Source organism: Drosophila biarmipes, chromosome 2R (genome assembly GCF_025231255.1).
Source record: "Drosophila biarmipes strain raj3 chromosome 2R, RU_DBia_V1.1, whole genome shotgun sequence".
In the NCBI taxonomy this organism is placed as follows: Eukaryota; Metazoa; Arthropoda; class Insecta; order Diptera; family Drosophilidae; genus Drosophila; species Drosophila biarmipes.
Genome location: NC_066615.1, coordinates 3,717,228 through 3,743,078, shown reverse-complemented (window position 1 = coordinate 3,743,078; position 25,851 = coordinate 3,717,228). Strand labels below are relative to the sequence as shown.

The following is a 25,851-nucleotide window of genomic DNA, read 5'->3' as shown; positions in this document are numbered from 1 at the left end:
GCGTAAATTGGCGCGCACTGTCTGCCATTTCATTCGCACCCGCACACAGCCTGCTTTGCCTTTCCCACATGAAAACGAAAAGCAGCCACTTGGTGGAAATTTTGTGACCATTGTGCTGCGCTTAGAAATCGCCCGAGCTCGCGAAGCCACACGCCGTTGGAAAGCCAAGAGTCCGACGAATCTTTTGCCACCATCCGGGTGAAAATCGAAGCTTCGCAAGTCGCGTAAAAGGCCACCGAAAGGGGCCGCCGCTGTGAGTGTGTGTGACCAAAGAAAAAAATGCCCTGCCGCTGGAGGTGAAAAATGCGCTCGCCATTTTGACTCGGGCGACAGTTTTCGTACAAGTGCGCTCGCCGCCTCCTCCGCCGTCGTCGTCGTGGTCGTGGTCCGCTAGAACTCGCACACGTGCCCCAGCCCGTGGCTGCAGTACGTCCACCCACCCACCGCCGCCCATCCGATCTCCCGTGCACACGTTGCGGCTACGGCACGTAGCCCCTCATTTCTCTCATTTCTGTTTTTGGCGGTCCACCTGGTGAGCGGCAAGCGGTAACGAAAACAACAAAAAGAACTGCTGCTGCGGCTGCTGCTGCCCCACCAACAAAAATGGCGCACTCGACGGGCGGTACGGTAAAGGCCGACGAGGTGAACTTCTTCTTCCGGGACGAGCACGGTAAGTGGGCGGGATCCTGTGGAAGGACTTAGCTGGCGGAGGCAGTGGCGCAGTGGAGTGGGTGCACTCGCTCCCACACACTCGCCTACGCCCACACACACTGCCACACTCCACAAAGTTGCATGGGCAGCGTAAACGCCATCTTTGCTTTTCGGGTTTCTTTTGCCTACCATATTCATCGTTTGATACGCTTTGGGGGAGACCAGCGAGACGAACCGAAAGAGTGCTAGAAATTGGCAAAAAGTAATAATAAAAGACAGAGAGACCCCCGCGAAATAACTGAAATCGGTGAGCCACCCACCCCGCCCCCTTCTGCACGCCCATCGCCCAGTTGGCGCGCTCACTCACACACACTCGCACACTTGCACGCGCGTTTTCTCCCACTTTTTTATCGGGCGGCGAACAGCTGATTGCTTCGCCGCGGCTGCGAATTCGCCCTGAGGATTTTGCATTATAAACAGCGGGCTAGCGACTGCGGATTCGAGCTACTACGCACGCAGATGTAGCTAAAATTGAAGGGGGAACTTAGATTCAACATCAAGCCAAAGTATCTGGGCTGCGTGACATTCTGCATGGCCGCAGCGAGTGGGAACGAGAGGCAGGCACTATGAGCGAGCGGGGTGAGAAACAGGCCAAAACAAGAACCCCGCCGCACACCAACACACGTTTGCAGCCACGGAGCTGAGGCCCAAAGCAGCGAGCGCAAGAAGGTGTAAGCGCTGTACACGTGTGTGGTTGTCCCTAGCCGCGTTCATGCGGATTTACTTAATGATGTACATGATATACATCGTTACAAAAATGCTGACTTTACTGAGGGCTAGCTGAAATCATCTGTACAAGCAAGTGGATATTGAAAATGGGACAAGTTTCACAAACTCTGGAAAAATTTGTTTTTGGCAGGAAAACAGTCTGTTTTGATAGCATTTTAAACAATCAGAAAAACCCTTGTGGCCTAGCCCTGTTTGCAGTTAAACATACTACTTTGTAGAGACTGAAAACCTAAAATAACTTGAAGATATTTAAATTAAATCTGTTGTGTAAATATTGAAAGTAGCAGATTTGCTCCAAAAGTATAGGTATTACCCTTAAAGTGGTCCTATACGTACAGTGTACACCTTGTACACACTTGCCAAGTGGCCAAATGTCCCATGAACTTGATTTTTGTTGTCTGCGATGCACGCATAAACGCAGTGTACTCGACAAACTCGGTTAGTGGTTAACTAGATGAAGTGTGGGGTCGAACTGTGGATCGCCCTTGCAATTTTGGGAACTTCTTAGACCATATTTTTCCAGCCGAATTTAAGATCCGAGAGTCACCATCTGGCTGGACGGTTCGGTATTTGCCCGCGTTCAATGATGTTTTAAGGCCCAGTGAGTCTGACTCATCTTTTTGAGGGAGAGTTCCTCAGGTATTTGTAGCTTTCGACCCTTTGCTGTTTTTCTTTTGGACTATCTCTATTCTTTTTTGACCATTTACTCTGTTATGATTATGCAAATATCGAAAGGGCGACAGGTGAATAATTATTACATCGGACGGTGGCTGTAAAACTTGAAATGCTTAGAAAAGCCGGTTACACATTAAGATACGAATCCAGAAATCCGAAACGAGTTGCCAATACTGGCTAGGTTCTAAATAGGTGTGTTGTGTTGTGTTGTTGGTTTCTACACCGAACATGTTTACACAGCTTCAAAAGGGTTATATTTATATGATTTATATTATGAGACCACTAGATAGGTAGATTAGCGAATCCTCAAATAGTTATATTTTAGTTGGCTTAAAGAAATTCGGTATCTGATAGTCAAATCAATTGGGTTTTTAATTCGAAGCTATGATTTATTAAATTTTATTGTAAATCAAGTGAATATTTTTTGAAATCACTGGGAAAAAAAGGAATTACTTGCGATGCTCAACACCTTTTAGTTAACCAGAAACACTACCGACGATATCGTCATCGAATCAGCTTGGCCCAGTGTATAGGCGGGCTACCGGATTGTCACGAACTTTTATATCGAACCATCTCTACTTGGCTAAGGTTCGTCTTGGTCACGTGCTGCCCATCTCTAATGTCCAGGCGATCTGGTTTCAGGTTGTTTGTGCTTCTTCATCCTTATCCTTGGCACACCGTTTTCAACACACGCACACCACCATCGCACGAGTGTGGGTGCCGGTGTGCCTGTGTGTGCACCCCAATCTTACAGTGCCTCTAGTCTTTTGTTGTTGCATTCGACTCCAGTGCGCTTCACTCGCTCCATTCTCTTCACTTAGCTTAATTCGCCGCGGGGCGAAAACAGCGCATCGTTGATAGTACCACACACACGAGTTTCCCTCACTCTCTAACACACTCACACCCGTGTGTATCTGTGAAAATACATGCAGTTGCGTTATCAAAGAAGGCAATTCAGTCGCGTGTTATGTGTATATCCGAAACTAAGGAACATCCGCATCTCCTTGTTTCCAATCTCGCAGGAAAAATAGCCAAGATGCTGAAGCCGGCCCAGACCAAGTCCGATGTGGAGGGCGGGAAGCCGGTGGCCGTGGTCTACGCCACCGGCTCGTCGGCGCGCAACAGCGGAAATGCCAGCGGCATTGGCAACGTGGGACGCATGGGCGCATTTAGTCAGATGGTGAGTTTGAAACGGAGTCTCAAGTCCAGGAGAAATAATGGTCAACCGGCTAACCAACAGGGTTCCAGCAATCAGGGGCAGTTTATACGGCTGCAGGACAACGGGCTGTCCATTCCAAAAACAGAAGGTAAGCACCGAACCAAGCGGTCGCCCTCCTCCTCCTCCTCCACCTCCATCAACGAATACATGTATCCCTCCTCTTCGCAGGTACTACCTACACCACCGTTTCGGCGCAGAAAACAACAGGCGCAAGTAGTGGTCTTTACGACTTGCCAGTGAAGGGGGAGCGCTATGTAAAGTTTACGCCAAATCCCTTGAAAATGAAATCAAAACTGTAAGTAGCCACGCTAACATAGCCCACATAGATACTAACGCCTTTATTCTGCCCATACAGCCATGCCATTCAGAGCAACACCTTGCACTCCATCTCCGCCTCCTCATCGTCTGTACAAAGAAAACGCAAGCCGGACAAGGCCGGCAAAGGATTGCGCCACTTCTCGATGAAGGTCTGCGAGAAGGTGGAGGAGAAGGGCAAGACCACCTACAACGAGGTGGCCGACGATCTGGTTAGCGAGGAGATGAAGAACAATGCGTACGACAACAACTGTGATCAAAAGAATATCCGACGTCGTGTCTACGATGCGCTCAACGTGCTGATGGCAATCAATGTTATCTCCAAAGACAAGAAGGAGATCCGCTGGATAGGCCTGCCCGCCAATTCGGCCGAGGTAGGATTGGCATTCACCTAAGCATTTAATATTTATTTAAGTTACTAATGATAATACCAACTTTCTATAGCAATTCCTCGCCCTGGAGGAGGAAAACAGTCTGCGCCGCGAGCGCATCAAGCAGAAATACGAAATGCTGCGCGAAATGATAATGCAGCATGTGGCGTTCAAGGGATTGGTCGAGCGGAACAAGCGGAACGAGAGCCAGGGCGTGGTGCCCTCCCCCAACGCCTCGATCCAGCTGCCGTTCATCATCGTGAACACGCACAAGTCCACCAAAATCAACTGCAGTGTGACCAACGACAAGTGAGCCCACTTCCAGCCATTTATAAGACATGGTTCCTAACCGACTTCCGTTACAGGTCCGAATACATATTCAAGTTCGACAAGACCTTCGAAATGCACGATGACATTGAGGTGCTCAAGCGAATGGGGTTCCTTTTGGGTGAGTGCTATTAACAAGGCAAAGCTATACCACTTATTTTTGCCTTGCTCTACAAGAACTTTAATCGGAAATGTCACACTTATGCCGTCAATTTTAGGACTGGATAAGGGCGAGTGCACGCCGGAGAACATTGAACGAGTCAAGGCCTGGGTGCCGCCAAACCTCGGCAAATACGTAGAAGGTATGTCTTTCCCTTTTTTGTAGTTTCTTATTGACATCTGACATTTCTTCAGCCTATGGTACCGGCAAGACTGGCGAAACCATGTACGAATCGGACGACGAGGATAACGAGTTCAACGGGTACCTGGAGTCAGGCAACGAGTCCCAGAGCTTTGCACAACACTCGGCACAACACACCACCGATGGCGAGTTCAAGCTGGAGATGGATGATGACGAGCTCGACGAAGAAGTTGATTGAGCTGACGGTGCCGCCGACATTGCGCCAGCCATGGCCGATGCGGACGCGGATGCGGATGGAGGAGCAGATGCTGATGCGGAGGATACATTTAGTTTTACGTTTATCAACGCTTTGTTAGGTTTGCCCCGCCCCCCTGGTTAGGCGGTAACCTCCCCTCCACTCCACTTTACTTCACACCCAATCCGACCCACCACCAACACACACCATTGGTTTTGTTTATTTCGTAATGAGACTCTATTAAATTATACATCTCGCAGCGACGAGGAAGAAAGATTCGGAAGTTCATGTATGTACGTGCAGTTCGCATACTGAGTTTGTACTTGTATCATTGAAGATTTATGTTTAAGCTCAAACGTTTTTAAAATAATTTGTCTAGTTAAGCACAACGCGTATTTTAATTCAAACCACATTTCACACGGCAATCCCGCAAAATCACAGGCCCAAGCTTATGTTCACTCTCTTCTTAGTTGTTATGAGTCTCCCCTCTCCCCAATTGCCTTTTCATGTTTGGGTAGGCGTAAGTGAAAACGATAATGTTATGGGTAATTGTCTCTAAATAATATAATATACCAAAATTGTACACATAACAGCAATGAAATGCAATTATTTTTAGAATGCCACGAGCAGTTTGAACTGCAGACAAGAACGAACATATGAAATATGTTTACTTTGCTTGAAACCCTTTGATAAAGATTGTTTTAAGTTCTCAAAGCCCCCATTTAAGTTGACAACGGAGAGCAGATAATTGCGACATAATCAACCTACCTAATTAGTAATAACAAGTATAACAAGATATACATTTTCAGAATTTGTATTTATATTATTGAACCTTCTTCAAGTAAATACAAAGGCATACAAATACAAATTAGTAGAATGTCAAATATAAGGCGGTAACAATTAAGTGTCGAGCATGTAATTCTGTAATAAATCGAAATAATTAATTGCGCGCATGCAAAGGAAATAACAAACAAATAAGACGAAATCGAGCCGAGTGACAAGTTAATAAAGAAGAAAGTTTCATATTGTACAATATGGTAAACCGAAGATCACACCGCATGTCTCTTTTTTACTTGCACACTTCTTCGGGAGCATTTAACCTGAAAGCAACATGAGAAGTTCCTACCACTACTACTACTTAAGTTCTAAGGAAAAACCAACTCAAATTCCGATTCCAAGCCACGACATTTGGTTAGTGTTTACTTTCATTGGGATCGCTGAATAAGCATTTACAACTTAATGGAAATGTACAAAAGGCGGAAGCTAACCTAAAATACAAGGACGTACATCTACAGAAGCTGAACCGAACGTAACTAAAATTAAAGCTGTGTTCCAGCGCAGTTGGTCGGCTCAGGCGAATCCCTCGCCCAGGACGGCCGCCGTTGTTGAGGGCGGACCCAGAGGCCCCTGCTGCTGGGCGGCCAGATTAAAGTCGTAGTTCATTTGCTGCTCCAACGGCGGAGACGCAAAGGCTCCCGCGGACAAATCCATCAGTTCGGGTTGTGGCTGGACGGGCTTCATCTGGTCCTGTATCTCCTGACGCATTTGCTGAGGCGACTTCACATAGCTGATTGGAATGATACCGGACGTGTGACCGTTTGTGGTGGCGAGGGCCCAGCCCGTGTTGAGCAGGTTAAGAGTCTGCTGGATGTCGCGGGGGGCCACATGGAGCGTTTGGCCGGCGCGCAGCGAAAGTTCGCTCTGGCTGCGTCCCACGAAATCATAAACGGCCTGGGTTTGGATCGGTGCCGTCCACTTGGCTGGATTACGGGCTGGGCGGGATGAAAACACAGGCGTTATTAGCGGTCTTATCTGAACAGACGTTATCGGCCAGATTAAGGTACATGGACGGAGCCAAGTGCTCTTGATTAGATAAACGGGGCTGTGCAATGTGCAAGGCTTACCTTCTTCCTGGGCGGTGTTCGTCACGGTGCCCAGCAGCTTCATGATCAAGTAGGGAGCTGTAAATATGAAGCTGATGAAGGCCAGGACCGGCCAGGGTGAACTTCCTTTTCGAGTACCTTGAGGTGCTCCTCCCGCCTGCTGGTTGTTATCGTTGAGGGCCTCGGCAAAGGCCTTCTTAAAAGCCGCTGACGATGGATCCAGATTCGATAGTCGCAGCCAAAAGAGTATCCTTTAATGAAATTTATTTTCAAATCCGCCAATTTCCACTACCTCAACGCACTCACTTCCTGTAAATCCAGTTAAGGCCCCGGAAGATTGCAAAAGTCGTCCAGAACTGGGCAAACACACTGCGGAGCCGTCCGAAGTTCGCCGCCACGCCGAGAATGGCCCGAAAAGAGCTGGTCAGCGCGAAGAAGGTTGAGTCCAGCATGGAGGCAATGTTGCCGATGGCCGACACCAGAGATTCGATGCTCTGAAAGGCCGGACGCGAGCTGGCCTCAGCCATCTGAATGAACCGCTGCTCCGGATCATTGGCGCCCGGGGTTCCAAACCTATGGTAACCCCCACCAAAGCCTCCGCCGTAGCCGCCCCCGTATCCGTAGCCGCTTCCATACCCACCCATTCCCCCGTATCCGAAGGCGCCACCGTTGAAGCCGCCGAATCCGCCGAGACCGTAGTTGTTTCCTCCGTATCCGCCGTCGAATCCTCCGAACTGCTGTGATTGCTGGAAAGGCGACTGCGGCAGGGGAGGGGGCTGCGACGCGCCGGGCAGCGCCCTAACATTTCCGTACGGAGTGCGCAGCACTGGCTCCGCCGGATGCCCGCCGCTGGTCACGCCCACTCCGACGCTGGTTGAGGGCGGCAGCAGGGGCGCCTCGTTGATCACAGCACTGCGCAGGTTGTTGTCGACCATGGCGACGGGTTTCGACTGACTCGCTCCGGACAAAAGAAAAGTGCTGTGAACTTTACCCCACCGCACGGCAGTTGTCTTCGTACTTTCCGCTGCGGCGCCCGATAGCCGACTTTTGGCTTTTAATTGGGGGGCGGTAGGTGGCCGCGAATCGCTTGTTGTTATTGCCTCTGTACTCCAGCGGAAGCTTATCAACGAATTTTGGCGAGGTTTTTGTTTAATAAGTAATCAATTTTAGCAGTTGAACCGTTTTATCTGTTTCGAGCTAGGTTTAGCGGGATATAGCTAACTATAACTAGGGATGGGACTTTAGAAAGGTTGCCAGATGGGTTCGAAGCTTCCCGCTAAAATGAATGATGGTACCTTAACAGGGTAGCTGAATTACTTAAAAATCTAAAAACAATTAATAAAAACAATTTAAAAGCGGAAACTTAGCTATTCATCAAAATGTGGCTTTATTTTTTACATGTAAAATAAGGAGAAAGTAAAGGGCTACAATTCGAAACATGCAGCTGCTAACGGAACATACTAAGTGAAGAATTTTTTAGGCGAGGGCTGAGAGGGCTGGCGGGCATTGCCAACTCAAAAATGAACAACAGCTGTTGAACCAGTTCGCCACAATATGAGTTTTGATGCTGATTGCGATGAGTTTATTCAAAACAAACTATTTCGCACCAGGGGGAAATGTGGTAAGCTAGCCACCAACAGGTGTGCCCTGGCGACCCAGCTTTAATCCCACGTAACCCACAGCAATTTTTGCGCGCCAATCGGATGTCTACGTCGCGGTGAAGCAAAAGTCCACTGTCCGAGCCACTGCACCCACTTTGGCCATGGCGGAGAGCAACAACAACGTGATAAGCATGCGGCATGACATCTGGTTTCACATATCCATGCACATTGACCCGGAGGACGTGCAAACCTTCGCCCTGATATGCAAGCAAACCGCCAGACTGGTGGCTTCGCGAGCCTTCTGGCGCAATCTCTACCGCCGACACTGCACCGGAGCCACCTCCGGCTGGAATCTGGATCTGCCCGCCCAGCTGCAGCTAGAGCAGATCCACAACTGTGATACCCGAGCCCTTAGAGCCCTCGTCATCGAGGCTCTATTCCACTGCCACCGCCCGCTGAAGATTCGCCTGGAACTGGGCTACAACCTGGACTGGCTCGTGCAGCGCATCTTTGTGTCTTGTTGGCAGACGCAGTATCAGTGCCTCTGGATCATGTGCTATAAGTTCTGCAACCGACAGCCGCAAGGGCAGCACGAATCAGAGATGGATAGCAGCGAAGTGGTAAACAATTGGGAATCTTTGGCGGATGATGATGCGGGGCAATTAGTGCCCACCTTGGGAAATTCCAACGAAGGGGTGGTTCTCCTTATAGTGCTGTGCCGCCACTTTGTCCCCACTCCCAATCAGTTGTCCTACAGCCAGCAAGAGGCGCGGTACCGCCTACGGGCCACCCGGGAACTGCTATGCACGGACATGCGAGCCAAGAACCTGGAGCTGGACTTCTCCGAAGATGGGTGCCAAAACGTATCTGTAACCGTTAAGTATGCTCGCATCGAAAAGTACAAAGTATTGCCCTGGTGGCATCCAGACTTCCAGAGATTCGTGAAATAAACCGCTCACCCCGACTTGATGCAACGATAACAGCCTACATCGGGTCATAAACTTCTTATCTACGTTACTGTAGTGTTCGCACCTTATCTTAAGTGCTACCGCCCAAACAAGTGTTCAACATCGTAAACAAGTGTAAAGCATTGATCGTTTTTATTCAAACGGACTCTGGAACTACATACTTCTGGAGGAAAAAATCACATTTGCATACCGTTCAAGTAAAACAATTAGGTGCATCGTCGTTGTACAAAGCGGTTATGTTTAGGGACTACAACTGGAAGAAGACTGCTCATATATACACACACTTTTATCTTAAACATAACATTAGGTGCCACAAATACAAAACATGCAGGTGGTCGTAGTAAAGTCCGTTTTTCGGTGTTCGGTGTCTTGTGATTAGAATTAAAAGGAAGCTTTTCCGGGGATTATCCTACACTTTGCCCAGAAGGTCGTGACCATAGGGCTTCTTGCGGTAACCCTTAAAGGCGAAGAGTTTGAACGCCAAAACCATCATCACAATGCAGAAGGCGTACAGCAGCATGCCCATCCGCATGTCCATGTCGGTGAAGACGCTGGAGATCTGTCGCTTCTGCCGCATCTTATCCGGCGTGGGATGCAGCAGCTCTTCCCGCTGCACACCGTAGCGGCTCACGAACTGGGGGTTGTGTATGTTCCTGAGGAAGCCCAGCACGGCGTCCTTGTTCCACTCGATCTCCAAGTTCTCCGACTTGGAAACGGGCGTCCGGTAACATTGGCTGCAGCTGTCCGGCGAAGGAAACTGCTTCTTTGGAAACTCTGGGTCCTCGGTTTCGTCGCCGGCAAGCCGCTGGTTCACCTCGTTGTGAGCGGCCCACAGCCAGAGAACCGCCTCCTCCTTGTTCGGCACACTCCAGATTTTTCGCCTCGACGCCATTGCCTGTGAATTATACACAACACCAATTACTCAATGCGGCGAAGAAACAAAAGCAACTGTTGGCACAGCTGCCGATCGGAAGCCTAAATAATTACAGTGGTACCTCTTTGGGGAACTTCGAAGTCAATATAAGCGGTTGATAAATGTAAGTCTATCCGCCTTGATAATTGGCTTTTGCAAATTCTTTTGTACACAACGAAAGAAATGCTTATCCGTCTATAAGAATGGGCGAAACCATTCAAACCCACTCCTTAAGCAAGCTCTTAATGTCATGCAAATGAACTGTACATAAACTTGGCCTTATTGGGTCTTAAAATATCACTTTCCAAATTTTAGTAGTTTCTGGAATACAAATCTTAGCTTATTAACTGGTCCGTTGAAGCTAATCAGTAACGTCCCTCAAAGTGTCATAAACTTCAGCTAGTCAACAATTTATTAAAAACTATACTCCCTTATAATCTGCGAACACGACTTACAAGTATTAAGCCTTCAGAGAAAGCAGTCGCATGACTCACGGCTTATAAATAACAAATAAAATCTCGCTTTAGAGCTGGCTCAGAAAAACTGACGACTGGCTATTCAATTAGTGCACGGGTTATACAAGCCGAGTACGTGTAGCAGCAATTAATCACTACAAGGTAAGCACCTAAGACTGCATCTTTTAATGAACGCAGCATTTAAATAAATTCAGTTGTGGCTTTTTTAATGGTCTACATTGACGTTAAATTAGTTTTCTGATGAAAAAATCGAATTGCATGCGAGGAAAAAATTTGTTTGGTAATCAACTATCCACCCCCATAACGATCCCCACCCTAATCAGCACTATTGTGGTCATTAGCACGTAGCTCTCCGCCCGCGGACTCACCTGGAAGTGCTCAGAGCACTCTGTGCAGCCGAAGAAGTTCTTGATGTAGCCGTGCATAGCCTGCAGGACCTCCAATGGATCCTGGGACTCCTCGTTCCTGGCCGCCTGGACGGTCATGAAGTGAAACAGGGTCCACAGGGAGCAGCTGAAGCCGCGCAGGCGTGGACTGGATCCAGTGCACCCCACAAAATGGGTGGAGGAGTAGACGGGCAACAGTTGACTCTCCAAACGCTTCAGTTCCACCTCGAACTGGCTGCCCGTCAGTTGATCATTGAACTGCACCACAAAGTCCTTCAGCTTGGTCACCATCTGATGTCCGTTGGCGCCCAGCGGGTTGTAGCGCTGCAGAACGCCCAGGAATCGCTGGAGGGCGAGAAGTTTCTCACCGCTGATCTCGCTCACCTTGGGAACCTCATTGTGCAGTATGGTGCGAACGGCCTGCTCGAGATCTGCCTGGTAAACGAAGTGTTTGTTTCGGTGCACTTCCTCGATTATTTCGTTCTGCCCAGTTGCCTTGGTCGCCGGCGTGGCCAGCTTCTGTTGCGGCTTTACCGGTCTGGGGGTAACACTCTTTTTGCCCAGCACTTCCTGCAGTTTTTTGGCGTAGGATTCACCATTGGCAAATTCCGGCGCGTACGCCGTAATCTCGCCCTTGCGATCCACCAGGCTAAGGGGCAAGTTGGCAGGATCAATCTTAAACTTTGTGGCCACTGCAGGATCTATGACGCGGCGGACCTCCACCGCAGGCCATTGGGTCATGAACAGAGCCACCTCGACGCCTAGAGTGGTGTTCTCCGGTTCGTGGACCACTGCCACGTACTGCCTGTCGCTGCTGAGGCCTTCGAACAAACTTGTGGCGGAATCGTTCTCAGTGAGGTAGTGGAAGTTCGGCCAGTAGGAGTTGTTATGACTGCTGGTCATGTTCTCCGCGGCCACCATTCCTGCCAGCAGCTCACGTATCTCGGTCACATCCTGCGTCATCAGGTTTTGGCCGTAGTGCTGGGCACCCGGCTGGAAGCCGGGACCCAAGTAACGCAGTGTGGGATAGCCCATCACCTCGTAGGTGCGACAGACGCCATTGTTCTCCTCGGCGGCGCAATCAATGGCCGCCACGATGAGGACCTCCGACCAGGGCAGCAGGTGCTCCGCCACCGTCTTGTAGGTGGGTGCGAATCTGCGGCAGTGTCCGCAGTATGTGTTGTAGAACTCGACTAGAGCCCCGCGGTTTTGGTCCACCACGGTGGCATTGAAGTTGTCCACCGTCAGGCGCACCACCTTATCCCCGTCGTCGTAGAGACCCAGTGAGGGATCCTCTGGAGCGGATTGCTGCTTGAGGAGCGCCTCGTAGCGCGGAAGAGGAACGCCCGCGGCTGCGAAAGCCACCAGAAGGGAAACTATTGCTATAATGGCCGGCTGCACCACCGACATGTTACGGATTTTCCGAATTTGCGGGAGCAGTTGCGATTCGTTCGGAATGCGATGTGGAACGCGACTGGTGCGATAAGATTCAACTTCAGCGAAGCATTTGGAATGTTTTACGGTCTCAAATGGTTTGATTAACTGCTGCACTCCCTCTTGAGATGGGCGCGTGAATGGTTCCTCACGCACGCACGTCTGTCGTTGGGAACTAGCTAAAAAACATGATTTTTTTTAATCCTATAAAAAAGTCTTGAATCGTTTAATGTTTCAACAACGTCATACAGGAATTCGACTTACATTACATTATTATCGCATAGCGAAACACTATCGGTGCACTTACTCATCTCTAAGTCTAGACTCTTGCTGGAACCAGTAACAATTAACGAACGTTCTGAACCAACAAATGTTACTGTTAAAGGTGAGGTTTTGCCCTGTATTTAGTTAAAACATTATTCTATGCCTGTTTTTATAAATGCTGGATTTTAATGAGGAAATTGTGTATGAAAGAATACATAAATAATAGAATTTAAGCTCCTATTTATCAAATTTTGTTATTAATCGTATATAAAGAAAACATTCATACAAATTTCACTAGTTACAGGACTTAAAGCTGTATTTCTGAATAGTATAAGTGTTATTATGTATATAAACACATTGCTTTTTTGTAAATACTGCCCTCGATATAAATTAAACTAAGCACTTTGTTCAATTTATCACTACAAATGGTTAATTTAAAATGTTTTTTATAAAAAGTACATAAACTTATAGGGGTTTGAATAAATTATTTAGGTAAAAAAGAACAAATTACTAATTTGTATTTATTTTAATTTTTTTATGAAATTATATTTCGTTGCAAACCTTTAAACACGTTAAGCTCCAGTTTCACTTCACCTTTTTTAAAATGAGGTACAGGTTCCTTTTCGTAACTCTTTATGTAGACTAACACTTCAGCCGTCTTAACAGTCTTACCGTTAGCAGCACTGCCGAAAAGCGCTTTTCAACACTTTCTCAGCTGGGGGCATACAAATAACGGGAGCAAAATGATTTTGCGCTCCTGGGATCGGGTTAAGCCCCGATCCGTATCGGATTTCGCATGTTTCCTCCTGGTGGCGATCTTCGTGCCCGTGACATACATCTTCCAGGTGACCATTGTGATGCCGGAGCTGTTTGCCATTGGGAGTCTTTGGTACTACATTCTCTGGTTGGCCAGCCTGTTCCTCATCTTCAACATCACCTCCAACATGTTGGCCTGCATGCTCGTGGATACGAGCATTCGAAGTGGGTAAATATCAATCATAGCGTTATTTCCGTACTGAGGTTATTTTTATAGAAGAGCTCCTGAAGCCACCGGTGGATCCTGGGCAGTTGTCCCGTTGGCACATTTGCCACGATTGCCAGACGCTGGTTCCCCCCCGCTCCTGGCACTGCGAGGTGTGCAAAGTGTGCGTGCTAAAGAGGGACCATCACTGCCGGTTCACCTGCTGCTGCATCGGACACCACAACTACAGGTACTTTTTCTACTACCTGGTATACATGATCATCGGGTCCTTGGCGGCCGCCATAATGGAGAGCATTTACCTGTGGCACCTCCATCCGGACATCTACTGGCGCTGGTCCACACTGTTCACCATCTTCGGTCCCGTCGTTAGCCTCTTGCTGTATCCCAGCTGGGAGACCTTCTACGTGGTCATCTACGACCTGACTCTACTAGGATTCGCCATATCCTCGCTGCTCCTGGTCTTCCACTGGTCCATAGTCAAGAGCGGTTCGGTGACGAGGGAACGCGGCACCAGAAAGTACGATTGCGGCTTGCGAGGCAACCTTGAAATGGTGCTCGGCCAGCGAATGCATCTCACATGGCTGTCGCCTTTTTTGTGCAGCGATCTGCCCCACGATGGGGTAAACTGGGAGCCCATAGCAGCCGTCTCGCCGAAGGAGGAGTAGTTCACGTTTGTGCCTTAACAATCTTTGGCACAAACATCGGAGTATTATGGCATTTACTTATTTTTATTGTATCTGTATTTAAATATTAATCTCTAACTGTAAGGTAGTTGCTTGGAAACCTTCTAGTCAATACCTGTATCTCAGTGTGTATATGATTTTACCTCTTTAGAATATAAATTTCCTGTTTATATTTTATCTTAATACTAACCAGGTACTTGTGTTAATATGCCAAATTTGACCAAGGGAAATTAGCTTGAAGTCAAATCTAAACAACATACAATTTACATTCATCAAGTACAAACCGTTTTATTAACATATGTCTTTACCAAATATCGAAAATAGTGTGTATTTAGAGTCTGTTTAGTCATTGGTTTTTATTGAACCAACATAACAATTTTCTATACATCATTAAAAAGTATATCCTTAACAAACGAATTTATTACTTATCAAGAAAACTTTCGCCTACCAGCGATTTCAGCTTGGACAGGTGTGTTTCATTGAGGGTAAAACCTTCGTGGATTCGTTTGGCCAATGCCCTGGAATCAATGTTGTTGTCAACGGCGTATTGCAAAGCGACCAGCGCCTGACTGGGAGACTTCTCATGGACACTGGCCTCCACGAACTCTTGCAGAGCACTTTCGGCGGGCGTTCCGGGAATCCTGTGCTGGTTTTTGTCGATGTGGGCAAATACCTCGGTGGCCTTTTCGTAGTTTCCACCGCGAACGAGCAGCGTGAGAATATCTCCCAGCATTTGACCGGTGAAGGAGACCTTCCGGAGGCGTTTGATAGAGTCCTCTACCTTATCGTACATGTCAAGAGCCACCTTTGCTCCCTGCTCTGGGAGCTGTTGCTGCGCGGGGGAATCTGGATTTGGCTTATTGTCCACCAAGATGCGGAGAACACACAGTAAGAGGCTCTCCCGGTGCGTGTGATCGAACACCACCATGTCAGACCAGATGCGTGGCACATGCTCCACACCGCCATTGATCTCAATTGCTCTGAGGATTTCTTCCATGATACCTGGTTCGGGGATGTAGATGTTGGGCACCAGCATATCGTAGGTCTGCATAAATTCATCAATCGACTCGGTTTGACAAAGCAGCGCCAAGTAATTGCGGTAGTAGATCGACTCCTTAAAAGAGTCGCCTATCAAATCATAGTTCTTGCCCGTGTGTAGCAGCTCGTCCACTTTCTTGGCCAGCGATTTGTCGTGCAAATGATTGCGACACACGTCCATGGCAGTGGCGAAGAAGTATGTGTCCTTGGGATGCTGAATCCTGAACTCCTTGCCTGCGATATCATTAAGAATGTCAACAATAACGTGGGACACGGGTCCTCTTTCTCGGCAGAAGATGATCAGGAGGTAGTAGTAGGTGCCCAGGCTAGAATTCACTCCTAGTTGCTTAAACTCCGGCAGAACTTGGAGGGCAGCAGTGCGCGCCAGCTTGAAGTTGCCGAAGGTGCTGATGCACTGAAGAACCGCGTTAAGGGTGCCCAGATTGGGCCTTAGCTTCTGCTGCGACATTTCCTGTAGCAATTCCGTGCAGAGTTGCCAACGCTGCTCGGCCGTGTCCTTCAAAAAGCTTACTATTTGGATAATAGAGTTATAGGTGTTAGTGTCCAGTTGAATTTGATTTTCGCCGGCTTCCTGGAGCAACGCGTAGGCCCGCTCGCACTGCAAGTATTTGGCCATTCCGCGGATGAGAGAGGCGTACGATTGCGGCGTCTTTGGCTCAATTTCCGAGTACAGTTTCTCAGCTAGATCACCATCTTTCCAGGTCTTGCCGCCACGCTCACGGCGCCGGTTGTTCTGCATGAACCAGCGCTCCTCGATGTATTCTTCCGGCAGAGGTTCTTGGTTGTTGTGGAAGCACACCAGCTCCAGAAGACATTGCTTAAGTTCGGGGCTGATTGCAGTTCCCTTTTGTTCGAGGAGGTTGTAGACCAGGACAGCGTCCTTGAGCTCACCCTGGGCAATAAGTTGGCGAAGGGAGCTCTCCTCCACCTGGGAATCCTCGGTGTAGACCATGCTGGGAGCGAATTTCTCGATGGCAGGCTGAGCCTCTTGGTGCTGTGAGAGGGGGAATGGTTAACTTGTGATATTGCTCGTACCAGCCACTCACCATGAAAAGGTCGCGGTGCTCCTCCTTGATCCACTTGGCTGCCTTGCGTCCCGACTCCTTCGACAGGGCATAAGTTCGCTTTGCCGCATTGGACATGGGTATCAGGAATGGGTCGTCATGGTACTTGTAATGCGGCGCAGTGTGGTCCCTGCCCACGGTGGCGGCCAGGGCCTGGAGCAGGTCTGTGGGCGAGCGCTCAATCCGATTCGGAATCTCTATGGGGGTATCCACCGCCGGCGCTGCTGTTGTGTAATGTGCTCCGCTGGAACTCAAGCTGCGCGCGATGTTCGCGCTGGGCAGCAATCTCAACTGGCGCGAGAGGTACATTTTCGAGCAGATTGGACACGAATTAACCAAATTTTCAGTTATAAAACGAGAAAAAATCAAAGGTTTTTCTGAATTTGAGTGAGGAAAAAGCAAGTGCTTCTTCTTGCCAAGAAAGTGTGGCTGGACAGCTGTTCTTAGCAGCGGTGTTAACATGGGGCTAACAGTGATAGTTTTCCAACACTATTTCAGGGCTACTGCAAACTAGGTAAGCGTTATATTTAAAATGTCAATCTTATCTAATTTAAACAAATTAAAAAGGGAACAAGGCTATAGCATACAAATTTGTTGAAGTTGAATTGAGATATTGTTTAAATAAAATCATCAAATATCTTCTGTCATCATATTTATGTTTGGAAAGACCATGCTGTCTCAAGACGACAATTGCAATCCGATTCAGTTTCGGATCGGCTTTCAAGGCGAGCGTTTGTAGTTCTTCTACCTGATCTTTCTGAGATGTCTCAACCCAGGCCGATTTTGTATTACGACGATCGCAGTCCTCCTGTACGCAGTTGTCTTATGCTAATCAAACTTCTGGATATCGACGTAGAGCTAAGGTTTGTGGATCTTTTCAAGGGCGATCAGTTCCAGAAAGATTTCTTGGAGGTAAGTGATGATAATTTATGCGATTTAATTTATATCTGTGATCTTTTTTATGTTTATGTAACAGTTGAACCCGCAGCACAGTGTTCCCACTTTGGTGCACGGTGATGTGGTGCTGACCGATAGCCATGCTATACTCATTCATCTGGCGGAAAAGTACGACAAAACTGGAAATCTGTGGCCCCAAGAGCATAAAGAACGTATGAAGGTCCTGAACCTCCTACTCTTTGAGTGCTCCTTCCTGTTCCGCCGTGACAGTGATTTCATGGTAAACATTTAACAACCTTATACACCAAATTTACAAATTAAATTTCTGTCTAACGTATAAAAATGTTCCGCAGTCCGCGATTGTCCGCCAGGGATTCGGCCAGGTCGATGTGCCTCACCATGAACGCAAACTGACCGAGGCATATATCATCATGGAGCGCTACCTGGAAAACAGCGATTTCATGGCCGGGCGACAGGTAAAAAACCACCTCATCTGATTGCAATTCCCTGTCGCAGTGGCGGTTCAATTAAGTTTAGAATTTCACCTTTGCTGCCACGGTTTCAGCTGACGCTCGCCGACTTATCCATCGTGACCACATTGAGCACCGTCAATCTCATGTTTCCCCTGTCGCAGTTCCCACGTCTGCGGCGCTGGTTCACCGCGATGCAGCAGCTGGCTGCCTACGAGGCCAACTGCAGCGGATTGGAGAAGCTGCGTCGAACGATGGAGAGCGTCGGGAGCTTCCAGTTCCCAGCCCCATCCTTCACAGCCCCGGAGCATGGGGTCTAGCTCCGGACGGTTATTAAAATCCATGTTTAACTTGACTTCGAGTCGGGCGTAATGTGTGCATTGCAGGTGAAGGGTTTACAGTGGGATCTCTAAAATAAGCAACTACATTGCTAGATTTTTAAACTCCAAATATGTATCTTAAAACAAGAAAGGAAGTTAACTTCGGCTTGCCCTTGCAGTTATAAAAAATAATCAATAATTTTATTAAATTGAATTCGAAATTCTTAAAAATATAAAAATTTATTTTCCCAATATTATAAGATAATATGTCAAATAGCCCCAAAGCTATAATTTGTTTCAAATTATTTCCGTCCAATTATCCGATTATCCGTTCCTATGACAGCTATATGATATAGTCGTCCGATTTTAATATAATTTAATTCGAGCTTATAAGGTTATATGTTAAAAACATCAAAGATATAATTTTTATTTCATGTTTTATATAATTTATATAATTTTTCAATTTTATTTTACCACTAATTTTCCGATTGTTATATGATATATTCGTCCGATTCAAAATTCAGATCTAATTTAAAAATGATATATCCAAGCTTAGAAAGGTATATGTTACAAAACACCAAGGATATAATTTTTTTTTTAAATTTTTTCCCCGATAGTTCCTATGGGAGCTATAAGACATAGATGTATGATCCGGCTGGATCCGACTTATATACTACCTACAATAGAAAGAAGACTTTTGGGAAAGTTTCAACCCGATAGCTTTAAAACTGAGAGACTAGTTTGCGTAGAAACGGACGGACAGACGGACGGACATGGCTAGATCGACGTCTCCTTTACTGCGTTGCAAACTTCTGACTGAAATTATTATACCCTCTGCAAGCGTATAAAAATTCTGTACATTTAAATGATTCATAACAAATAGTAAACAAATGAGTTAAATGTCTTCGGTATAAATAAAAGCGTAAAATGAAATGGAATTTCAATTATTTCTGCAACATTTAAAGCGAGATTATGCTTAAATAAATCCATTAATATACTGACGGAGGAAAGAACAAGTGCCTTATAAGAATTCATTAAAATGGCGCATCAAAATATTTCTAACACCCACATACCTACGTTATGAATATTTATTTTCAAGGAGAACACCAGGGTACAGAAAACAATACAATCCGTTTACTTCTAAATGGTAAATGGTAAATATTTTTAAAAAATAATTAAATGGCGTTGACGGTCCTTTAGATTTCACCCCACTCTTTTGTGTAAGCTAAGCCGATATTTTTTTAAGAGGTTCACGCACCCACAAAATGTAAAAGTACACATAACCTTTTAAATTTCCCCGAATTTCGAGTATTCGTGGGTGCAGGCTACACTGCAAATGGATGTTTGCTGTGGGGAAGGGAGTACATGTGTTATACCGCCAATTTCAAAGCGTTTAGCGGTTGTCCGCGGCCCTTAAACCAGCTCATTAACATATACGCGTATGACCCTTGTTTACTCCCGAAAATGTTGGCAAATATTTGGCTGCTCGGTACGTTTGCGCCCTAATGACAGCTTGTCAGGCCTAATAGCCGTATCGAGTGCCCTCCAGTTGAGCGGGGTAATCCTCTTTAGGGTCAGCCGCTAATTGCTCCGCTCGAAGCTCGAGGAGCCAGTAACTCGATGCCTGGTCAGCCAACTCGAACAAAGTTTAACACACGCATCACGCTCCCCATCCACATCCATCTTTACAACTTGGGGACTACGTGCACCTGGTCCTTCCATCGGATTTCTGCTCCTTGGCTTCTTGGCCTGACTTCCTGCCAACTGTCGGGGAAAGTGCAGCGACTCCCATTGCTTTTTGTGGGTGCCGAGGCACGCGGCAAACTTTGCGCTCTGCAAGATTTTCAATTTCGCCCGGCGTTGTCAGTACTTGTACAGGGATTTTTTGTCATGGTCGCCGGGACGTTTTAGCTTTCTGTCAACGGCTATCCAAAAGCGCATCCGGGGTCTCAGATGCATAAACTGAATTATTTAACTTTTTGCCGCAGACATTAGCCACTTTGTCATGGGATTTGCATCAATTGCCGTTTTACCTGGGTCAGAGAGTCGCAGATAAGCATTGGATATGCAAGAGTGCCCCAGAATCTGAAAAGATTTAAGTACCCCGCAACATCTCTTTAGTAGATAAACATTTGATTTGAAGTAATCGTAATCGTATTTACTGCGCTTATATATAAAACTTATATAAAACTTATTATACATAAGAAAACGCTATGAGATTATTTACAATTATTTTCACAGCTCCTATTTCATTTACTGAAGTTGAACATTTTGGAATTTAAACTTTTTAAATCAGGCGGGCAGTAAGAAAAAACCTTTTCATCTTAGAGCATTAACTGCGTCGATACTGAATATTCCGATTTCTTTCTAGCAACTTTTTGTCTGTATTTGCATGTCGCTATGAATTCGATTAAAGGCCACGTTGCCTCATGCATGCGACTTTATTTATGGGCCATTCCAGCGCCGGACGATGATGCAATCCCGCCCACTGGGAAACGTCCCAGCCCATCGAAATCGAATTGATATTTAAAAGCAAATTTACTGGACGTACTTCGCGGAAACGCAATTTAATTTAAATCATTATTATTGTTGTTACGATGCTAAAATAAATAATTGAAACTGAAAGGGTAGGGACTTTTCTACCGGCATAAATTAGGCACAATAAACACGGATGGAAAAACAATGGGAAAAACATGCTGATAACAATTTCTTTTCTTCTCTAAACGGACAATCTTTTTTTGGCTTGCTTCCATTGTGGAATAACATGAGGGGGAGGGATAAAAATAAACTCTTTTTATGAAAATTTGAACTGACTATTGGGAAAAAACATTGAATGTTACCTAAAATCATTCCTCAATTCCCCCTCTATGTACTCACAAAAAGGAATTTGTAACCGAATCACGTTAGTTCAGTAAGCTGATATAGCCCGGGTTAGTTCATAAAAGCGTTTTCACTTAATAATTTATACTAGAAGAAGAGAGCCATGCTCCATGGTAAGCGACAAGATCATGAATCCAACAACAAGGATTGCAGTAATTAACGCATAGGTGAAAGTGTCTTCCTGCCCAGAAATAGAAATATTTGTTTTAGATACCCCCTTTGAATCCCTATGTGTTCACGCGTTTCCTGGCACGAGGAGTCACCATAATTAAGCGCATAATGGCTCCAAATTAGCATAGCTGTTAAAAACTTGAGCCCTGCCAAGAACGACCTCAGGCGGCACACACTGCCAGTCGCAAATCGAGTTATGGATGACAGACGACAACTTTTGTTCCAAACTTTTTTCGCAGCGACGGCGGAGGGTCCAGAACTCCTTGAGCCTAATGCCGTCGAAGAATACTTTGTGCAAATTGATTTAGTGAAAATGCTGCTTTGAAGTCCCCTTCGCCTGCCAGTCAATTTGTCGAAATGGAAAGTTTTGCGAGGCGGGGAGGGCTGAAACCTCATTACACGGTCCTAGTAAGTAGCCTAGCAGCCAGCTTTAAAGTGTTAGCCAGGAAATTCAATTAGGCCCGGCCATTCCGTAGTGCCAATTCCCCATTCGGGGCTTTCAGAGACCAGAAGTCGTCGGTGCGTGAAGCTGAAATATTGGCAAAGTTTTCGCATTCGGCCATTGGGACAGGCGATTTCGGGTTTAGCTCTTCGATTATTACTTGGGGCCATATTTGCTGATTTTATTTTGGGTCACACATCTCGTCCTCGGCCACTGCTGAGTCGGCCATAGGCCGAACACAGTTGAATTATTGATTAAAAACTCTGGCTGCTCACTCGCCGAAGCTCTTACTCTGGCGTCCTGCTACCCTCGCACCTACGTTTTCTATTATATTATTTTCACCTTCCATTTTCTGGGCCATCTGGCCAAGCAGACCTTTCTGTTGTGGTTGAGTGCTAGGCAGCGTGGATGCGGTCCTGCTGAATTTCTAATTAACCTTTTTTACGTTTTCCGGGGCGGATGCTGGGTCACGCCCACACCGCCAGTATCATTTGTCGGGGCCCTCGTCTCAAGACTTATCGAGGACCGGCCGAATGATAAGTATTGGGTGAAAGCCAAACAAAACACAGGAGAACAGATTAAACAAGCATCCAACAACCAACAAACAAAAAGTTCAAAAGACTTTGTATGGCAATAATTGCTCGAGCAAGTTCGAAACAAAAGGGAGCCCTCCTTCTAGGGAAATCGGAGGTATTGGCAAATATGTAATAGCAGATTGTGTCTGATTTGTTGCACTCCTAAATTTATTTAACATATGTTCAGCAGCTTACACGAATGAGACGCGATCGCCGCAATACTCCTTCTGCAGAAAGGGTTGGGAGCAAGTCAGTAAAAAAAGTAAATTAATGCAAGGGTTAGTCTAAAGTCGCAGCAAAGCTCGCCCGTTGGTGTTCTGATTTTTTTCGGTCGAGTGGTGGGGACCGCAGTATTGGCAAAGGTAAACATTTTAAGTATCAACGTATATCTTCTCTCAACATTGTGCGACCAGTGCTTTTGCGCCGACAATGTGAAAATGTGAAATTTATTTAATTGCCTTTGTCGCAAGGAGCGGTAAAACGTCTAGAGAAATTATGGGAACTTATAAATAACTATTCTGTGCCATGACCACGGCGAATCGAGTGTTTATTTTCGTTAACGGGATGACGACATTGGGCATGATTTTCCAATTAAATTTTGAGCTTAAATAAATAATGTGTCTATTCCTGGGCGGCCAGTTCACTGGCGATGCGGCACGAACTCAGCCTCTGCTCGATGCTGATTTCTGTTTGTTTATAAGTGAAATGCAGTCTGCAAGCCCGGGCGCTTGACTCAATTTCCGCTTCCGCCCAGCTCCACTCTAAGCCAGCGGAAGCGGCTTAGACGCCAGCAAGTGGTTGCTGCCCCGAGGGTGGGACCTTCCCGTCCCTGCCTTATGGGGAACGGTCATTCCCTACCCCAGCGACCTAATTTTCGGTTGACTTCACTTGGGATGTGCGGTGGCATTTTTGGTCCATTGTAGGCTGGCCATTTGGGGCGCGGCCGGGCCTTTGTTGAGTTTTTATGCTGATTTATGTGAAAATAATCCCGGCTAACTTAGCGCCTGGCGATGGTTTCCCGCCAGGATGTTTGCACACTCCCATCTAAGTTTCCCGGCCGAGCATGTGTGTGTCCCACGTCCTTTGTGCAATTTGGCCAGAACGACGCCGGCTGATGAGGATGCATGAACCAGGACCCAAGGGGCCGGATAAACATTTAATCAGCCGTTTGTTTGGATTGCACTCCAACTAGGCGACTGAGCCTTCCGAATCCTCGAGAGTGCCATACCGTAATTGAATTTGATTCCTTCACTTACAGCTCCGAGTTTTTCCCACCCCTCGGCGAATGCAATTACAATAATTTAATTGCCATGAAAAATGGGCCCACATCTGCGGGGCATTAATTAAATTTTGGCGAAAACAATAGTCAAAACCCGGCCCGGGGCGAATTTAATTCACTTAAATGGCAACCACTGCGGTTACTTCAATCCGCCGAGTATTTGTTAATTAAAATAAAAACGGCGGTCCGTCGAAGTGCCGCTGGCCAAGCAGGCGGTAAAAATAAACGAACACGCCATCTGCTTTGGGGCGCGAGAAAAACAAGAAAACCCTGGAAAATCCCAACTATTTCGGTTCCACCTGTTCGGATCTGAGAGTTTAGAAATAGCCGTGCTACCCATCGCACATTTCCGTCGGGCCTTTTACGTGTGTGCCGGGCACTTTCCGAGTGTTATCGAAACAGTATCCGCTCTAGCAGAAGATTCCCACTCCCCTCCCGAAATAGATGTCGCTTGCCGATTTGTTTGGCTTCCTCCGACTTTGATAAAATATTCATTTTGTTAGGGGACGCGAACTTTGGCGGTTCCGAATCGCCTGGGCTTGACCCCTTCGCTTTATTGCCCTCTCGCGGAGCTTCGGAAGAATGTTTCGTGATGGCTGACCCAACAAAGTGCTTTTCAATAAGAAAAGGCTCGCAATTCAAGTTAATTGTCCGGTCAAAATAATCGCTGGCCTTGGGGTTTTAAACGCTTAAGAACGGCCTCTCCATTACCGCGGGGCGATGTAATCTCATGATATGCATCAACAGATTATAATTGCAATTTATTTCTAGTTTAATGGGCTCAATTCTGGGGCGAGTTCTTATGGGATTTACGAGTGCGTCGAAAATAATTGTTCTATTAATTCATTACTTTGACCATCGTTTAGTTTATTTTCTTCATTAACTAGGGGCCTTTGGCTATATCGATTAAGATAACAGGTTCATTTCAGTTATGACAATTAATTAAATGATTTACTCTGCCAAATTTCGGTGATCTAAAAACTTGCCATTTCTTTAAGTGGTTAAGAAATGTTTCTCAGAAATGCTGTGTATGAAAAATATATAAGGGTTAGTTTACTATAGTTTTCCGTGTTTATTGTCGCGTTGTCCGCTCTGATTGGCTTTCCGGACAACGTTAGTAACACTCTGTTAAATTGTTAATGATTGTTGCTAGCTTCAGAGATGTTAAAATAAAATTATTTCATTATTTCTCTGACCGTTTCATTGACAGCTATGTGTTAGAGTCGTCCGATTAAATTTATTTCGCAATTCTTAAAAATATAAAAAATGATATCCCCAATATTATAAGATTGTATATCAAAAAACACCGAAGCTATAATTTGTTTCATATTATTTTGCCACCAATTTTCGATCGTTCCTATGACAGCTATGTGATATAATCGTCCAATTTTTATTCGAAATTCAGAAAAATCTTATTTTCAATCCGGCTGGTTCCGACTTATATACTACCTGTAACTGAGAGATTAGTTTGCGTAGAAACGGACGGACAGACGGACATGGCTAGATCGACACGTCTAGTTATGCTGTTGAAGAATGTATATACTTTATGGGATCGGAAACGCTCCCTTCACTGCGTTGCAAACTTCTGACTAAAATAAGCCAGGGTATTAGACCTCTATCAAAACAACAAATAATGAAATAGGGAAAACATTTTTAGTAAACTTGAAGTACATCAAGAAGTTAAAAAAATATTTTACCCAACCGGGATTTTCCGATATTTGAAAAAGTAAATATTGAGGATGTTCTATTCCCCTGGCATTTCCGAAGGATGTTTCTTTCGATGGGAACCAAATTGCTGCCATTTTTAATTATGACCCAATGCATGCCGGTGGAAACTACGAGCTACGTGCACGCGCCAGAAATGAGTTCAAAACGACAGCAGGACAGCAGCTTGCTGGCCTGGTCAAGTCCGAAGAAATGCGGCTAGCATGCAAATGAGCAGCGCATTTTGAAGAGCACAAGGCTCACAGTCACCACACAGACTCACTTCCATCGATTGGTAATGTGTGAAAATTATTAACCATTTGTTGTTGCTGCTGCTTTGGATTTTTTCTTTTCTCGGCCGATGATGATCTAAAATTATAACGCACGACTCATTCGAGGGAGGGCAAGTCGGCGCTTCGAACATATAGAACGCCCACGCCTCGCAATTTTCACACACTCGACTCCGAATTCGGATATATTTTTGGAAAATTCTTGAACGAATTCGTCGGAGATCGCT

At 46.3% G+C, this 25,851-nt stretch overlaps 7 protein-coding genes across 10 annotated transcripts; 4 read left to right on the top strand and 3 right to left on the bottom strand.

Annotated features, from left to right (window-relative positions):
* The first annotated feature begins 6 nt into the window (after window positions 1-6).
* LOC108029624 (transcription factor Dp) lies at window positions 7-5,930 on the top strand. Its single transcript, XM_017102016.3, has 9 exons — window positions 7-670; window positions 3,138-3,295; window positions 3,356-3,422; window positions 3,503-3,629; window positions 3,690-4,023; window positions 4,094-4,329; window positions 4,386-4,468; window positions 4,566-4,649; window positions 4,702-5,930. The coding sequence occupies exons 1-9, from the start codon at window positions 604-606 to the stop codon at window positions 4,884-4,886; spliced, it is 1,341 nt and encodes a 446-aa protein (XP_016957505.1). The 5' UTR covers window positions 7-603; the 3' UTR covers window positions 4,887-5,930.
* Window positions 5,931-6,049: 119 nt separating this feature from the next.
* On the bottom strand, window positions 6,050-8,002 carry LOC108029625 (probable peroxisomal membrane protein PEX13). 2 transcript variants are annotated; one of them, XM_017102018.3, is made up of 4 exons: window positions 7,073-8,002; window positions 6,905-7,017; window positions 6,788-6,844; window positions 6,050-6,655 (listed from the first exon to the last, which is right to left on the bottom strand). In XM_017102018.3, the coding sequence occupies exons 1-4, from the start codon at window positions 7,699-7,701 to the stop codon at window positions 6,234-6,236; spliced, it is 1,221 nt and encodes a 406-aa protein (XP_016957507.1). In that variant the 5' UTR covers window positions 7,702-8,002; the 3' UTR covers window positions 6,050-6,233. The 2 variants fall into 2 exon arrangements, with proteins under 2 accessions (XP_016957507.1, XP_016957506.1); XM_017102017.3 differs by having other exon boundaries at window positions 6,788-7,017; window positions 7,073-8,000.
* A 259-nt stretch (window positions 8,003-8,261) lies between these two features.
* LOC108029683 (transmembrane protein 183) lies at window positions 8,262-9,354 on the top strand. Its single transcript, XM_017102137.3, has 2 exons — window positions 8,262-8,387; window positions 8,449-9,354. The coding sequence occupies exons 1-2, from the start codon at window positions 8,321-8,323 to the stop codon at window positions 9,315-9,317; spliced, it is 936 nt and encodes a 311-aa protein (XP_016957626.1). The 5' UTR covers window positions 8,262-8,320; the 3' UTR covers window positions 9,318-9,354.
* Window positions 9,355-9,448: 94 nt separating this feature from the next.
* LOC108029682 (sulfhydryl oxidase 1) lies at window positions 9,449-12,662 on the bottom strand. The gene is made up of 2 exons (XM_017102136.3): window positions 11,093-12,662; window positions 9,449-10,230 (listed from the first exon to the last, which is right to left on the bottom strand). Exons 1-2 carry the CDS (start codon window positions 12,518-12,520, stop codon window positions 9,745-9,747), a joined length of 1,914 nt encoding a protein of 637 aa, XP_016957625.1. The 5' UTR covers window positions 12,521-12,662; the 3' UTR covers window positions 9,449-9,744.
* Window positions 12,663-13,456: 794 nt separating this feature from the next.
* On the top strand, window positions 13,457-14,663 carry LOC108029713 (probable palmitoyltransferase ZDHHC24). The gene is made up of 2 exons (XM_017102188.3): window positions 13,457-13,789; window positions 13,842-14,663. The coding sequence occupies exons 1-2, from the start codon at window positions 13,552-13,554 to the stop codon at window positions 14,453-14,455; spliced, it is 852 nt and encodes a 283-aa protein (XP_016957677.1). The 5' UTR covers window positions 13,457-13,551; the 3' UTR covers window positions 14,456-14,663.
* Window positions 14,664-14,803: 140 nt separating this feature from the next.
* LOC108029711 (protein PTCD3 homolog, mitochondrial) lies at window positions 14,804-17,030 on the bottom strand. The gene is made up of 2 exons (XM_017102187.3): window positions 16,579-17,030; window positions 14,804-16,526 (listed from the first exon to the last, which is right to left on the bottom strand). The coding sequence occupies exons 1-2, from the start codon at window positions 16,903-16,905 to the stop codon at window positions 14,895-14,897; spliced, it is 1,959 nt and encodes a 652-aa protein (XP_016957676.1). The 5' UTR covers window positions 16,906-17,030; the 3' UTR covers window positions 14,804-14,894.
* Window positions 17,031-17,163: 133 nt separating this feature from the next.
* LOC108029397 (glutathione S-transferase E14) lies at window positions 17,164-19,216 on the top strand. 3 transcript variants are annotated; one of them, XM_050887202.1, is made up of 4 exons: window positions 17,164-17,508; window positions 17,585-17,773; window positions 17,847-17,969; window positions 18,031-19,216. In XM_050887202.1, exons 1-4 carry the CDS (start codon window positions 17,359-17,361, stop codon window positions 18,298-18,300), a joined length of 732 nt encoding a protein of 243 aa, XP_050743159.1. In that variant the 5' UTR covers window positions 17,164-17,358; the 3' UTR covers window positions 18,301-19,216. The 3 variants fall into 3 exon arrangements, with proteins under 3 accessions (XP_050743159.1, XP_016957116.1, XP_016957115.1); XM_017101627.3 differs by having other exon boundaries at window positions 17,573-17,773; window positions 18,059-19,216; XM_017101626.3 differs by having other exon boundaries at window positions 17,573-17,773.
* Window positions 19,217-25,851: the final 6,635 nt, after the last annotated feature.

What these genes read in the sequence shown, in the direction of transcription:
- LOC108029625 (XM_017102017.3), bottom strand. Translation starts at nt 7,701, where the DNA reads ATGGTCGACAACAACCTGCGCAGTGCTGTGATCAACGAGGCGCCCCTG. An exon ending in CTTAACTGGATTTACAGGAA is followed by an intron (nt 7,018 to 7,072) that starts GTGAGTGCGTTG and finishes ATTTCATTAAAG; the next exon opens with GATACTCTTTTGGCTGCGAC. An exon ending in GAACACCGCCCAGGAAGAAG is followed by an intron (nt 6,656 to 6,787) that starts GTAAGCCTTGCA and finishes CATCCCGCCCAG; the next exon opens with CCCGTAATCCAGCCAAGTGG.
- LOC108029711 (XM_017102187.3), bottom strand. Translation starts at nt 16,905, where the DNA reads ATGTACCTCTCGCGCCAGTTGAGATTGCTGCCCAGCGCGAACATCGCG. An exon ending in AGCACCGCGACCTTTTCATG is followed by an intron (nt 16,527 to 16,578) that starts GTGAGTGGCTGG and finishes CCCCTCTCACAG; the next exon opens with CACCAAGAGGCTCAGCCTGC.
- LOC108029624 (XM_017102016.3), top strand. Translation starts at nt 604, where the DNA reads ATGGCGCACTCGACGGGCGGTACGGTAAAGGCCGACGAGGTGAACTTC. An exon ending in GTCCATTCCAAAAACAGAAG is followed by an intron (nt 3,423 to 3,502) that starts GTAAGCACCGAA and finishes TCCTCTTCGCAG; the next exon opens with GTACTACCTACACCACCGTT. An exon ending in TTGAAAATGAAATCAAAACT is followed by an intron (nt 3,630 to 3,689) that starts GTAAGTAGCCAC and finishes CTGCCCATACAG; the next exon opens with CCATGCCATTCAGAGCAACA.
- LOC108029713 (XM_017102188.3), top strand. Translation starts at nt 13,552, where the DNA reads ATGATTTTGCGCTCCTGGGATCGGGTTAAGCCCCGATCCGTATCGGAT. An exon ending in CGTGGATACGAGCATTCGAA is followed by an intron (nt 13,790 to 13,841) that starts GTGGGTAAATAT and finishes TTATTTTTATAG; the next exon opens with AAGAGCTCCTGAAGCCACCG.
- LOC108029683 (XM_017102137.3), top strand. Translation starts at nt 8,321, where the DNA reads ATGAGTTTTGATGCTGATTGCGATGAGTTTATTCAAAACAAACTATTT. An exon ending in TCGCACCAGGGGGAAATGTG is followed by an intron (nt 8,388 to 8,448) that starts GTAAGCTAGCCA and finishes CGTAACCCACAG; the next exon opens with CAATTTTTGCGCGCCAATCG.
- LOC108029397 (XM_017101626.3), top strand. Translation starts at nt 17,359, where the DNA reads ATGTCTCAACCCAGGCCGATTTTGTATTACGACGATCGCAGTCCTCCT. An exon ending in TCCAGAAAGATTTCTTGGAG is followed by an intron (nt 17,509 to 17,572) that starts GTAAGTGATGAT and finishes TTTATGTAACAG; the next exon opens with TTGAACCCGCAGCACAGTGT. An exon ending in ATTTCATGGCCGGGCGACAG is followed by an intron (nt 17,970 to 18,030) that starts GTAAAAAACCAC and finishes AATTAAGTTTAG; the next exon opens with AATTTCACCTTTGCTGCCAC.
- LOC108029682 (XM_017102136.3), bottom strand. Translation starts at nt 12,520, where the DNA reads ATGTCGGTGGTGCAGCCGGCCATTATAGCAATAGTTTCCCTTCTGGTG. An exon ending in AGTGCTCTGAGCACTTCCAG is followed by an intron (nt 10,231 to 11,092) that starts GTGAGTCCGCGG and finishes TATAATTCACAG; the next exon opens with GCAATGGCGTCGAGGCGAAA.